Source organism: Saimiri boliviensis, chromosome 6 (genome assembly GCF_048565385.1).
Source record: "Saimiri boliviensis isolate mSaiBol1 chromosome 6, mSaiBol1.pri, whole genome shotgun sequence".
NCBI classification, from domain to species: domain Eukaryota; kingdom Metazoa; phylum Chordata; class Mammalia; order Primates; family Cebidae; genus Saimiri; species Saimiri boliviensis.
Window position 1 is genome coordinate 79,743,967 of NC_133454.1, and position 16,110 is coordinate 79,760,076.

The following is a 16,110-nucleotide window of genomic DNA, read 5'->3' on the forward strand; positions in this document are numbered from 1 at the left end:
TAAGAGCCATCTAAAAGGAAAGTAAACAAAGAAATTATGAAGCAGGGAATACTTATTTCATTTTTGAAAAGCTACTTAAGCTCCAGACATATAGCACAACTATATTTTGTTATATGTTAAGCTCCAGATATATAGCACAACTATATATTTCATTTTGGTTTTTCTACTTGTCTCAATCTTTTGAACAAGGATTCTAAGGCTTACAGAAAGCTCAGGCTCAGTGCTCTTGGCAGTAAAGCACAATCAGCTCTAAATTGCTTTTGTTCATAGGCGACAATGCCGATGGTATTTTGAGAAAAGAGAACTTTGGTTGTGTTTTTGAAACAAGGTCTTCTCTGTCACCCAGGCTGGAGGGCAGTGGCACAATCACAGTTCAGTGCAGCCTCAACCTTCTGGGCTTAAGAGATCCTCCCACCTCAGCCTCCCAAGTGGCTGGAACCACAGGCGCACACTACCATGCTAGGTCTTTTTTTTTTTTTTTTTTTTTTTTGGTAGAGACAGGGTCTCCCTATGTTGCCCAGCTGGTTTCAAACTCCTGAACTCAAGTGATGCTCCTGCCTTCCCCTTCCAAAGTGCTGGATTACAGGGGTGAGCCATCATCCTTCACTGAGAGAACATTTTTACATACAAAACTAAATTTCAGAATGTACTTAATGTCACTAAACCGAATACATAAAAAGGGCTAAAATGGCACATCTTATGTATTTTTTACCACAATAAAAAAGGCTTAAAACAATATACTAGTTTCAATGACTAAACACTGGTTTATAAACTTGAAAAAATATGATTCTCCCACTTAACAAGCCACAAATCCTGATTCCCCTCTTTTTAAGAACCTATATCCCACTGTCAACAAATTCTGATTTCTCACCACCTCTATTGCTACCATAGCACTGTGAGCTACTATAATCTCTTGTGTGCATTCTTCTAACAGCCTCCCTTCATCTCCTTTATTCTTCTTTTCCCCACTTTGCTTCCTTGCTGGCTTGTTAAACACACTAGGCATGCCCCTATCTACTGCTCTATGCACTTCATGTTATTCCTTTGCCTAAATACTCTTTCCACAGATATCCTAATGACTCAGTTCCTCATCTCTTTTAGGTTTTCATTCAAGCATCTGCTGCTCTGATAAGCCTTTGCTGACAATGTTACTTAAAACTGCTACGCCCTAACATTCTCTACCTGCTTTCTCTGCTTTAGTTTTCTCCATGACACTTGTCATTCTATCCAATATGTTGGATATCCATTTTACATAACTTGTTTTTCAGTTTGTCTGTCAACCCCACTAGCACATGCTTCATAAGAAGCCAAGATTTCTATTTCGTTAATGGTAATTTCCCAGTTGCTAAAATAAGGGCTGGGCTCATAGTTGATACTATTTATTCATTGCATACATGCATAAATATATTTTCTTGGCATAGTTTTTTGAGCACTTTATCAAGGAAGTCTTTTCCCCACTATTCATAGAGGCCAAGAGTTATATTTTCTATTTCCTTTAGAGCTCATTTAGTTTCTAGGACAATGCAATATAATCAAGTATTAGATGTCTGTGGACTGCACCCATCCAAAGGGAACTATCTGTTTACTTTTTGTATGTATGATAAAGTCCATATGCTCTTGAAAGAGTTTCATTTATTACAAAGCAAAAACTAAAATTAGGTTGGTTGGTTTCTGGAATCCTTAGAAATAATAAAAATGTGATGAATATAAATTTACCAAAGATTTCCACACTTAATGAATCATATTCTTCATGGATTACTAACAGATTCAAAATGACAAAAGAATGACTACAAATCCTGGAAAAGATAAAGCTACCCACATTTTTATGAGATTGTGATAAATGCCCTAGAGTACCATTAGAAGTCAGCAAGAATAAATAGATAACATTTCAAATATATGACTATTAACTGACCAAAACACAAAATAGAATGCACTGGTAATTTCTTAAAGCTGCTCTTCAATTAAACACTCACCACAAGGAACAGTTGTTAAAAAGAAAAAGGTCCAATAGAGTGAAAATCAGTATTAAGTAAAAATAATTTCATTTTTATTTATATCACTTTTTATTATAGATGTTGACTTAACTCTATAAATGTGCTGCAAATCCTAAAATATTATTGTTCTTAATTCTAATATCTTTCCTGTAAGAATGCACTATTCCAACTTTAGAGAAAAATTCATAGGAATGTTTTCAAAGCAAAATGTACTGCTGTGATTTTAAAAACCACACACACAAGAAATAAATCCCAAATTTATTAGGTAAAATAAGGTTTGCTCTAGAATGGTAATGTGATTATTTTTGATAAAATTTTTCTAGAAATAATTTATCATGTAAGAGGAATACTCCCTCTTCTATACAATTGCTAGATATATTCTGTGTAATAATTATATAATGACACCAGTTTTATTTGGTACACGTTGTATAATGACAGATTTTTACCCATTGAAAAGATGTGACAAACTTAAAAATAAGCAGGAAATTCAAAACATAGTCTATGAGTGTGAGATATTCTAATAATGCTTCTAAATTTAATGTTTTACAGTATAAAAGTTACACATATTTTATCCAGCTGAACAATATTTTAAAGGCTTCACTAACTTAAGATTATTTATTCTCATTAAATTGGCCTTTTAAAGATTATTCCTTATTTTTAGTAAGTCTCATTAAAGATACAAATTTATCTTAAATCTAAATTATCTCACACTGACTTACAAGGTCAACACGTATCAAAACCACATGCCACAACTTGCCCATTTGTGGATATCTCTGCCTGCCAATTACAGCTATGAATTATACCTGCTAGTGAGATTCCCAGCTTCTGTGTAGCTCATATTATATGTAGTTCATAGTCTCTGTGCTACAATAATATGGAATAAGTTAGTACTCACCATATCAACCTGGCCCAAAAGTGCTACTGCTCTTAAAACATATCCTCAGACACAAAGTACTAGATAGCTGATTGCATGCAATAACTTCATGTAGCAGATCGTCAAAAGCTTTAGGAAATTTATCCTATCATTCAGGTCGAATACCTCAGCCTCATCTTTGTTGTATCTTGATGCTTGATTTTAATATCAAAATAACTGTCAAGTCCTGACCCTTCTATGCTTAAAGGAACTGTTGCATCCAACATCTTCTCTGTGCTGTGTTAATTTTTAACAACACCGTATCACACTAAAAATGTTCCCATGGCATTTCTTTAAATAATCAGTTTTAAAAGGAGGATACAAGGAATTCCACAAGTAAAACATTTTCAGTCCTAAATTTTCTTTCTGAAATGTAATATATAGCAAGTATACCATTATACAGAGTTGTCTCAGTCAAGCAATATAAGGGCTTTAAACATTTCCAGAATTGAAATAGTGGAGCCTAAGCAGTTGCAAAATTCTGTAAGTTCTAAAACTGCCCCCAAAACCCTTCATTCCTTGCCAAATAATCTTTTAATCATGTAATCATGTTGACAGGTCCACATAATCAAACCTGGTTTACCTTTTCATTGGTCTGGAAGGTAATGAATACATAAGAAATATATATTTTAGGATAACAAGCCTTCAAATAAACCAGGCCACTAGTCTTTAGTTCAGAATCAGGTTTACCTCTAGCAAAGAAAATAATCTGCAGATTTTCCCCTTCAACAGCAGAGCTCTGAAGCTCTATGGTACTCAGAGGGCAGAACAAATTCAAGTAATGGCCACAATATATTCACTAATAATGAATTCCGGTTTTAGTGGCACTAAAATAGGAAATGTTTCTCCTGGAACCTAACAGACATTATGTAGCCAAAGGGTCTTCTAATCAAAGAATGTTGGAAACAATACATTAAAAGGGTTTCTTCACTGCAGGATTTCTCAAACTTCGATATGCAAATATTGTTCGATTCCAAGCAAAGGAAATACAGTATACAGTATTTGTCAAAATTATTGGACCTCTTTATAGCACATCTAGAAGACCTAGTACCCTATGGAACACATATTGGGAAATGTTGTCAGAAAGTATTCTAGGATACAAAATGTTAAAACTTTGTTTAATGACTATTAACATGGCATATTCAAACACTGCATAAATAGGACCTAGTTATAAACAAATATCATGCAATAAATTCTACAACACACATTCATGTAAAAAGTACACTTTATTCAGAAGATGACCTGCAATAGTACTCTGCAAGTATATCTGCTATGAACAACATTAAAATATATCTTTAAAATCAGATATAGTTAACATGACAAAATAAGAAAAATAATACAGTAGTGGAAGATATTTTAAATCTACACTACCTACTTCATTTTATAAATCAGTAATTACATGCCAAGAGAGATGAAATGACTTGCCACGGTTATACAGATCATTAAAGGCATAATTGGGATCAACAAGCCAAGTCTTCTAACTCTTAAGCTACTTCTCTTTCCACTATCCTATACTCTTGTATGTAACCTTTACAAGAAATAACATATTAGTTCAAAAAAGCTGTTTAAGAAAGATAACATCTGAGAAGCCAAACTGTCAATCTGAAAAGATGTGCGGATTTGTTTTCCTTTAATTATATTTGAATGTAATAATCTTTGTTTTAAAATAAAATAGTAACAATACATAGTTCTCACTGCAGCCCTTCCTAGCCTGAAATTGTCAAAATTTAAGGAAAAAATATTTGATGTTGAAGGACTCTCGAGTTTCTCAAAAGTTTCTTCTGTTGTTTTAATGTCTTATATCATTTTAAGCATGTAGCATTAATTAATTGTAGTTAATTCCATGATAGTTTTTTCCTACAAAATACATCTGTGAGGGGCATAAAGGGGATTGTTAAAATTCAGCATTCTGTCCACCTGCCAATTCTCATTTCAAAAAGGAGGAGAAGACAAACACTTTGGTAAAAAGCATAATCTTACTATCCATCCTCTAAGGAGAATCCCATGTAGATACTTGCAAATGTTGTAAATTATCAAACTATAGAATAAACTCAGAATATACAAGTCTCCCAGTTTTTTCTCTATATGGATTATGTTACGCATGCTAGTTTTCAATAGACTCTAACAAAGTCTAGTCCTGTTAAATAAAATATAAGAATTAGTCTCTAGAATGCCATCAAGTATAAAGTTCATTAAAATATCAGCTAGCCCAATTCCCAAATGCTGCTATTTCTAATGTTTAGTTCAATGAGGTGGATTACCATGGACTAAACACTTCTTGAAGGAACCAAGATTTTTCCAAAGAAAACAACTTCATCGAAATTATTCATAGTATTGACAAAACAGGAAATACATGTCCATCAGGGGATTAATTAAACTCACCCATATGGTGAATTAGATTATTGGAAGAAAATATGTCAAAAAAATTTTTTTCCTGTATATTCTATGTTTTCTACAATGAGCATAGTTTACTATGATAAAGAGCCGGTGGGGGGAGTACCAAAAATTACTGGGTTGCAGTACTTCAGCTAAACCTATCCAAGGTTTTGTATGTGATTTTCTCCACTGTTTTGCCACCTAGAGATAAATTTATAAATCCCTTTTTATTACTCCATTTTTCAGGTAATTCCTTAGTTGCTTGGAATTAACTGTATGATATTATGTTTAAATTTATTTTGTTTTCTCAAATAGCTCATCAACTGTTTAAATAATATTTGTTGAAATACACACATTCTATTGATTTATAAAGCTTCTATTGTCAGACACTGATCTCCTATACCCAATAGGGTCTGCTTCTGGACTGTCATTTCTGTTCCCATAACTGTTTCTATCCTTGACACTTAATTCTTGAACCAATAACACACTGATAGAATTTTTGCAACTTTGTAGTATATGTTTTATTATTTGGTCCTTGGAGACAGAATCAAGCACTTCAACCTGGCATTGTATGTCCCTAGGTAAGCCTCATCTGTAAAATGGAAATGCTAAAACCTACCAAATGGTGTTGTGTGAAAGTAAACTGTATGTGAGTTAAATAAAATAGAATGAAATAAAGTGTAAAACTTTTAGCACAGTACCCAGAACATATGACAACTTCAATTTATCATAAGCACTAAATCTTTTTTCCTTTTTACAAGCCTTTTGTTTGAATTGTCCTTTTTTCTTTCCCTTATTCTAGGTGTTAGCTGTTATTAAGAAGTCCACCGAGTCTTTTAAACTCTGTATAATTTATTCCAGTTGCCCAGTCTGCAATTATTATCTATTTCACTGAGTGGTACTTAGCATATTGTACTTTGGAATGTTGTTGTACTTAACTCTTGGTTCTGCTTCCCAGGCTAGATTTGAAGCCCACTGAGATGTGAGAAACATATTTTATGCCTTCTATGTCTCTCCCTCTTTATTCCTTATCTTATTTCTTGATATTACAAAATTAAATCCCTCTCTTTCTTTGATGACAATTTGCTGACAAACCAAATATCCTCACTGAGAACTGCATAATTATCACTGATTCAGAGATAATTATATAAACATATGCAATATTTTAAAAAGATACAGAATTTTAAATTTTAAATAATTAAAATTTTATATTTTTAAAATCATATTTTAAAAGAATCAAAGTATGATTACTCTTTAGATAAGTCATAAAAGCCAATGTAAATCAGATTTTACTGATTGCTTTAAAAAACTGAGGATCACATTACCTAGTTGAATAATATTGGGAACATATTATAAAAAGTTTAATGCCAAAGTTTTGCTTATGATTACTGACAGTTTTACTGTATCTTGGAAAGATAACAGAGCCAACATTTTTTAAGTTGCACAACCATATTTTGGATGGTGTATGTCCCTAAGTTCCCCCTCTTTAGGCTTCCAAATAATGTGTCATAGTATATTTAGTATGAAGTAATTCATACCAAACAAGAATTAAAAGATCTATTTTGAAATGATGATATGATCCAAAAAGAGAATAAAAACACATTTTTAAAAGGACGTAAACAGTTCATGCCAAAAAAGAGAACAACCTTACTGATGACCGAAAAAGAAACATCTTCTGGGTTCTATTTTTTTTTAATTCTGCTTCATTGTTTGTCTCTCTTTTGAACCAAGCCCAAAAGACATTAACTTATGTTTCCAGAAAAGTGTTTTTACAATTCTGACTAAGTACTTAAGTACAAGTATATAGAATCTAGCATTCTTGCATCCTATCTACATTTTCAGAATCTTGGAAAAAAACTCATATGAAACAGACTGTATCTTTTATAAGGTGATCATAAAAAATAAATGATGACTTCTGGGTCCACTTAAAATGACAAGAGGGAAAATATCTTGAGTTAAAGAGAGAAATAACTTCTTGAAATACAAATTCAAACTAGACAAGAACCCAGATCTTAGTTTCTAATATTATTCACTACTCAAAGGAGCCAAGGCTCCTTGAAGAAATGGCTGATTTCAAGGCAGAGGTCAGGAAGGACTAAAATGATCCTGGATCAACGTGTTAGGATGAAAAGTTGAAAAATACTTTTTAAAAAAGAAGATCTGTGAAAAGAATACAGGAATCTGATCTGTCTGAGTGGTGCACCCTGGTCAAACATGGGATAATTTGTGCATTAAAATGATAAAAAACCATTAATGATTAATATATTATTGAAAAAAAATCCAGAATCTATGAGTCTGTAGTTAAAAAAGATAGGAAGGGAGAATTCTCGCTTATAGTAAAAGGTCGATTGCTGACTGCTAAAAATAGAGAGCAGAGTTGGAAAAACATTTTTTGTTATCAGAATCGAAATTAGTATAGGAAAAAATCATTAGTAAATGCTGAAATCTAGGGGAACAGGACTGATGAATAGTAGGATTTTGCATAGTCTTAGAGTGTCTTCCAGGAGACTGATTATTAGTTGCAAACACAAAAATAACCACTATAAAGTAGAGAAATCCGACAATCATCTGACCAAGTTACCAAAATTAACATAATCAATGAGGAACAGATAGACATTGTATACTTCCAGATGTGTACTCTTAGAAGGACACCCTTAGAAGGAACTCAGATTTGAACTGTTGATGCAGAGCCTGAAACTAACAATGAGAGACACTGGAAAACACAAAATAAGAAACATTCCATTAAAAATGGGGGTGAGAAGTTAAAATGTCAACGTTATAGACAAAGAAAGGCTGCACAACTATTGCAGATGAAAAGAGACAAAAGGGAAATGACAATTAAATGCAATGTATGGTAGTATGGACTGGATCCTATACTGGAAGAAAAAAGGGAGGGGGGTACTATAAAGCACATTATTAGGTCAAATGATAAAACTAGAATATAGATAGAAGGTTTTATTATATTGATGTTAAATTTCCTGAGGTTGACAAGTATATTGTTTACGTACTGTTCATATACCTCTGAAACATATACTAGAGAATTTAGGGTAAGGGGAAATTATACACGCAACTTTCTTTCATATGGTTCAGAAAAAATAAACCCTGTGTGTGTGTGTATAGGGGAGAGGAGGAGAAAAGATGGGGGAGGGGAGGGGGAAGAAAAAAGGGAGGAAGGAAGGGAAGGAAAGAAAGACCTCGAAATAAATCAATAGGGCAAAACATTAACAATAGGTGAATATTAGTAAAGGCTATATACACGTTTGCACTACTTCTGCAACTTTCTATAAGCTTTTAAGCTTTTTTTTTCCTATAAGCTTTTTTCTATAAGCTTATAATTTTAAATATTTCCAAATTAAAAGTTTGAAAAATACCCAAGAATTCCTAGAACCTCTTTATAAATACCTGCTATTAATATAACATCAATATATTGCCTTTCTGTCACTTTGTCTACAAGAAGAGGGGTGGGTAGTGAAGAAAAGAGGGAGAATCTAAATAATTATAGTTTCATTAGATAATTCAAGGGAGTTATGAAGCAATACCCTCAAGAATATGTAAATAACAGAAAATGCTGAACTCTCAACATTAACTTAAATGCTAAAGACCAATAGAAAAATGAAAGGTCAAATAAAAGAGATAGAGTGGTGCTTAGACTACAGAACACTCTCTAACTGATTCAGACTGAATTGATCAAAATGAGAATTTGATTAACTATTTGGTGGCAACATACATATAAACATTATCCAGGGGAGAGGAGACTAAGTCACAGACTTAAAGTTTTCTGTCTTCATTGATAACATACAGCAACCTCTAATTTCAAATACAAGCAGTAGGCTATGTTAGTCTGATACTCTTTTTTCATTTTTTTAAATCATAGACTTGATGTTTGGGAATAGATCAAGATAGTCTTTAAGCGTTTCACATCAAATATCCCTTAGCCTGATTCCATAATCAAAATTCCAGACTTTGATATGGCTTTCTACTAAGATCCAATGACAGGAAGACAATGTGCTGATAATGCATATTTTGTTCTACATGCATTATCAGCACTTTTAACATTTCCTGTAAATTAGTAACCTAGCATGTTGGTTTTAATACATCAGTCTAATGAACTTGAATAATGAGTCTTCATCGCGAAAGGTAATTTGTCTCCTCTTGTACTGAAAAAAAGATTTCTGCATCCAGAAAATTAAGATCTTAGAGTTTAATAGAAATAATCAAAACTAACAAATGCTCCTTTGTTAGGTCATTTCAGAAAACAGGCCAATCTTTTCCCCCCAGTAGAAACTGTATATGTAGCAGAAACTATAGCAGATTATGCAAAATGGCTTACTTAATATCCTGCAAATCCCTTTATAGTTTCCTTCTTGTATTATAGAGCCTGGAAAGAAAAATCACCAACACCAACACCACCACCACCAACAAAACTCTACACTTTTTGGGGCAAGATGGGCTCTGTATGTAATCTTATTTCCACCAAATAAACAACTCAAGTGAAACTTAAAAACAGAAGTCAGCAAGCAGTGTGAGACTAAAGCAGAAGTCAGCAGTGTGAATATCTGCAGGAGAATGGATATTCTAGCACAACTGTGGTGAAGGTTATAATGTCTGATATATATCCAGCATCATAAGTGCCATTTGTTAAAAGGTGGAAGGAATATGGTTTCTATGAGAATAGCGCCAACCTGGGCTGTTCCTAGAACCCAGAATTGGTTCCCTGATTGTCCCTCATCCCTAAAATTTCTTAAGTTACCCAATACTTACGAAAGTATTTGTTATGACGCCTTTTCTGCTTAGAGAAACAGATCCAGTAGTATGACACTAAGAACTTCAACCAATAGTCTGAAAGAGCATATTATTTTATATGTCTTCATAGTTCTACCTTATGAATTTCTGCCTCATCATGTTGATAATACTACCATTAAGAAGAAAGAGTTAACATTTGAGTGCTTAAACAATAATGTCAAGCATTGTAATAATGATTTGCAAACACTGTGAGTAAATGTTCCACATTCTATGAAAGACCTCCCAGGAGAAGGGCTGGCAAGGAAAATCACAGGTTCACCAAGAGAAGAAATTAATATTCTTAATAAACCAATTCAAAGATACACTTTTTTAGAAATACTCCGATTATGATCAATGTCTTGAAAAAGGACAATTAAACCTGGAAAGTAACTTAAACATGTTGCTCTCCTCTCCAACCTTCAACATAAAAATTTCCTCATGCTTCTTAAGCCAGCCCATAAAACTCAAACTTGCAGTTTTAACAAAAATATGGCATATAAAAACATTCCTAAATGTTGTACCTTTGACTGTACTTTAGCTAGAAAGGTTTTCGTACCTGAAGATTGATCTCTGCCTCATAGAAGGTTAGGCATGAGCAGTAATGTCGATCTGAGTCAATATCTGTCAGGACAACCACAAAGAACGTTGGCTGCTTCCTCTCTCTGGACAGCTGCCACCCACCAGGCTGACAAAACTAAATGAAATAGAAATAAAAAAAAACTGTAACATTTAAAAATATAAAAATTCATTATTAATCTCTGAGAAATGTTAAATGTTTGCCCATTTAAAAAAATTTCTACCTGATGTGTGCCTCTAAAGCCAACATTAAAAAAAAGTTCATGTACAGATTCATAATGTTGAAAACTTTCACCAATGTGCATATATATTTTATTAAGACAGCCTAGATTTCCCACAGATGCCACTGTGGGGTACCATTTCTGAGATCCAGTTTGGCATATGTAGGAACACCGCATCAAAATGAAGGACTTACCCTTAACTATGAGAACAAGTCATGGAATAAATTAGAAATCAGGTATAAAATATGTATCACTGAGGGAAAACAGAATTATTTTAAAATTTCCATATGAATCTAAGAGTCTTCAATTCATTACCAAAAAAAAAAAAAAGAGATATCTTGTTCAGCAAGACAGACCACATTCTTATCCATAAAACATAGTTTAACAAATTTAAAGAAGAGAAATCATACAACATCTGCTGTTAGAGCACAACAGAAAAACTAGAAATCAATAACAGAAAGACAGCTGCAAATCCAACAATACTTTTTTTTTTTTTTTTTTTTTTTTTTAAGATAAGGTCTTGTTCTGTCACTCAGGCTGGAGTGCAGTGGCATGATCACAGCTTACCTTAACCTCAACCTCCTGGGCTCAAGGGATTCTCTCATCTCAGCATTCTGAGTAGCTGGACTACAGGCACCTACTAGCTTATCTGCCAAATATTTTTTAATTTTGTTGTAGAGAAAGGTCTTTCCATGATGTTCAGGCTGGTCTCAAACTCCTGGGCTCAAGCAATTCTCTTGCCTCAGCTTCCCACAGTGCCAAGATTACGGGCATGAGCTACTGCACCCAGCCAAACCACTTTTTAAATAACACAAGTCAAAAGATGAAATCTCAATAGAAATTTAAAAGATATTTTGAGCTAACTGAAAATGAAAATCCAACATTAGAATTTGTGGGATGTGGTGAAAGCAGTGCTTATAGAAAGATTTGCATTACTTAATGCACATATTAGAAGAGAAGGAAGATCTAAAGTCCGTAATCTAGGCTTTGACCTTTGGAAACTAGAAAAGAGCAAATTACATCTAGAGTAAGCAGATAAAGAAAGTAAAACTTAGAATTGAAACCAGTGATACTGAAAACAGAAAACTGGAAGAGAAAATCAGTAAAATAAAAAGCTGCTTCTTTGAAAAGCTCAGTAAACCTCTAGCCAGTCTAATCAAGAAAAAGAAAGGCACAAATTACTAACATATAAAATGAGAGGGGACATCACTACAGATTGTTCTGAGGGGGAGACTCGCAAAGGGAGAAGAAAAGGCACACACACAACAGACATCTTTAAAGGTAAACAAGCTTTATCCCATGTAAATGGCAATGCAGATATAATAAGCAAAGATATAATGAGCAAGTTAATATAATAAGCAAATTGATATAACAAGCAAATGATATAATAAGCAAATTGCAATGGGAAGGGGAGAAGAGAAAATAGTTACATATATATTTACACTCACCAGATTAAGGAGGATTTACCACCAGGCTGGCAAGCAACAGCCTGGGCTCTAGAGTTGGACACTGCACTCACCAGACTACAGAAGATTCACCACCAGACTGTGAAGCAACAGCCTGGGCTCCAGAGTCAGCCACTCATCCGTGCACAGACAAGGAGAGGTCTCATGAAGCTTTGGTGTAGTCTGGGACCCTAGTTCTTTTTGTAATGACTTGTTTGGTATGAGGTCCAGTCACAAGGGCCCTTCGTGACTGGGCTCAAGAACCACAAAAAGATTAACTTGTTTTTGCAATTGTTCATTGTTTTTATTTTTTATTTTTTGAGACAAGTCTTGCTCTGTTGCCCAGGCTGGAGTACAGTAGCGTGATCTTGGCTCATTGCAAACTCTACCTCCTGAGTTCAAGCGATTCTCCTGCCTCAGCCTCCTGAGCAGCTGGGATTACTGGTGTCCATCACCACACCCAGCTAATTTTTGTATTTTTAGTAGAGATGGAGTTTAGCAATGTTGACCAAGCTGGTCTTGAACTCCTGACCTAAAGTGATCTGCCTGCCTTGGCCTCCTAAAGTGTTTGTATTACAGGCTCAAGCCACCAGGCCCGGCCTATTGTTTTTTAATAACTAAGGTATTGAAATAGATTGAAATAAATATTTCTCCGAAACCGTACTGAATGAGGCCTCAAGGGGCTCACACAACCTGTTCCAGGATTTGGTGACCATTGTTTGTGTCCATGTTCAATTGAGTTCAAATTTAATATTTAACTTTTCCTCCACACAGATCCCATGAACTTTTAAAAGATAATCAATGTATATTATGGACAACTTTATGCCTACAGCTTTGATAATGTAGATGAAATGCACCAATTTCTTGAAAGACATAATCTGCAAAAACTCACATAAATGGACAATCCGAAGAGTCCCATGTTGTTACAGAAACTGAACAAATAATTAATAACTTTCCAAAACAGAAAGCACCAAGCTCAGATGGGTTCACTGGTGAATTCTTTTAAACGTTTGAGGAAGAAGTTACAGTTAGCCCTCTGTATCTGTGGGTTTTACATCTGTGGATTCAACCAACCATGAATCAAAAACATGTATTTAAAAAAAGAAAAATAACAATACAACAATAAAAATAGTATATATAAAAATGCAGTATAGTAGCTATTTACATAACATTGTCTTAGGTATAAGTAATCTAGAGATGATTTAAAATATACAGGAGGATATGCATGAGTTATATGCACATACCATAATATTTAATATAAGACATTTCAGCATCCTCAGATTTCAGTATGTGTCGGGGGATCCTGGAATCAATCCCCTGCAGATACCAAAGGACAACTGTATACCAATTACCTGCAACCTCTTTCAAAAAACAGAAGCAAAGGGAATACTTTCTCATTCTATGATGCCAGCACTACACTAATACCAAAACCAGATAAAGATATTAACAGAAATAAAAAAACTGACCAATATTCACTCATAAGCATACAAGCAAAAATATTCCACAAAATGTCATTGAGTTGAATTCAACAATGTATAAAAAGAACATCATGACCAAGTGGAATTCATCCAAGGCAGGCAAGGCTGGTTAACCATTCAAAAATCAATTAAAGCAGTATAGCATATCAACAGGCTAAAGAATAATACTCATTTGGTCATACCAATAGATGTAGAGAATGCATCTGACACAATCCAACACCTATTGATGACAAGCAGTCTTGGTACACTAGAAGTAGAGGGAAACTTCCTCAACTTCAAAAAGATTATCTTTAAAAAAGAAAAAAATCTCCATGGCTAATATCATACTTAAAGATGCAAAACTCAGAGCTTTCCAAGTATGATCAGGGGAATAAAGTAAGGATGCCCTTCCTCTCACTACTGCTTCTCAATATTATCCTAGAAGTCCTGGTTAATGCAATAAAATGAAAAGGAAATAAAAGTATCCATATTGGGAAGAAAGAAACAAAATTGTTTTTGTTCACAGACAACATGATTGTGTACACAGAAAATCTGAAAGAAAGGACAAAAAAAGGCCAGATGTGGTGGCTTACACCTGTAATCCCAGTACTTTGGGAGGCCAAGGCAGGCAGATCATGAAGTCAAGAGATCGAGACCATCCTGGTCACCATGTTGAAACCCCATCTCTACTAAAAATACAAAAATGAGCTGGGTGTGGTGGCATGCGCCTGTAGTCCCAGCTACTCAGGAGGCTGAGGCAGGAGAATTGGTTGAATCCAGGAGGCGGAGGTTGCAGTGAGCCGAGATCCTGCCACTGCACTCCAGCCTGGCACCTGGCAACAGAGCAAGACTCTGTCTCAAAAAACAAAACAAAACAAAACAAAACAAAACAAAACAAAACAAAACCCAACACTCCTGGAACTAATAAGAAATTAAAGGAAAGCTCTAGGATACAAAGTTAATATACAAAAATCATCACTTTTCCTATATGCCAGCAACAAACAAGTGGAATCTGAGGCAAAAACATAATACCATTTACATTAGCATGCTACTAAATGAAATAATTAGGTATACATTGAATAAAATATGTAAAAGATCTTTATGAGGAAAACTATAAAACTGATGAAAGAAATCAAAGAACTAAATAAATGAAGAGAGATTCCATGTTCATGGATAGGAAGACTCAATACTGACAAATTGTCAGTTTGTCCCACTTTGACCAAAAGATTCAACATAATTCCAATAAAAATCCCAGTAAGTTATTTTATGGATATTTACCAAATGATCCTAAAGTTTATAAAGAGAGGCAAAAGAACCAGGATTACCAACACAAAATTGAAGGAGAAAAATAGTTGGAGGACTGACACTAACAAACTTTGAGACTTACCAGGAAGCTATAGTAAACAGGACAGTGTGGTACTGGTAAAAGAACAGGCAAAGAGATCAATGAAACAGAATAAAGAGCCCAGAACTAGACTCACATAAATACATTCAACTGACCTTACATACACATGCAAAGTGCTCAGAGTAGCCCTTGGCATATAATCCAAATGATGTAAATGTTAGTTCTTATGATGATTACCCCCTTTGATCCAACTCATATTAATATCAACATTTCTTTGACATTTTCGTCTTTTGTACATAAAAGATCTACATGATTTGCTACATTTGCAGAAGGATGTTAATCATGTTCACAGTTTCTCTAGAGAAAGGCTGAACCATACCTTAATTAGCAAATCAGTAAAAACATTTCTAATACATATTTAGTTTAAAATAGCACTTTATTCAAAATATTATTGATTGCTTAAGAATCATTTATTCTATGAGGTCTTTGAAACTTCCTAGCTTCTCTAGTCCTCTCCAAACCAAAGAATCAGGCCAGGTTTTTCCTCTACTATAATCTAAAACCATCTTTATTATGAATAACAACAGTAACAATAACTTATCCTTCTCTATATTCCCCTAGAACTTATCTATTAATACTAATCTGGTAGAGAAAAGTCTACATCATTGTCTTTAACTTTATATGTCCCTTGGTATCTGTGGGGGATTGATTTCAGGTCCCCTCACTAATATCAAAATGTACAGATGATAATCAAGTCCCACAGTCAGCCCTTAGGAACCTGTGGATCTGAAAAGTTGGCCCTTGATATCCATATATTTTTCTCTCAATAACCCATCTACACTAAACTCCTTCTTGCGATGATGTGAGATGATTAATGCCCTCATGAGGAGATGAAAGGTGAATGACATAAACACTGTGACGTAGCTATAGGCTACTATTGACCTTCTGATGGTAAATCAAGTAAGATGGCTACTAAGTGACTAATGGGTGCATAGTGTATA

General features: G+C 34.2%; 1 protein-coding gene across 5 annotated transcripts in view; it reads right to left on the bottom strand.

The window, feature by feature from the left end:
- The window catches only part of SBF2 (SET binding factor 2), a 478,855-nt gene that overhangs the window by 246,889 nt on the left and 215,856 nt on the right, over positions 1-16,110 (bottom strand). For all 5 annotated transcript variants that reach the window (XM_039470842.2, XM_039470843.2, XM_074401080.1 and 2 more), the window contains exon 3: positions 10,622-10,759. In XM_039470842.2, the coding sequence (XP_039326776.1) occupies positions 10,622-10,759 (138 nt within the window). The remainder of the gene's footprint in view (positions 1-10,621; positions 10,760-16,110) is intronic.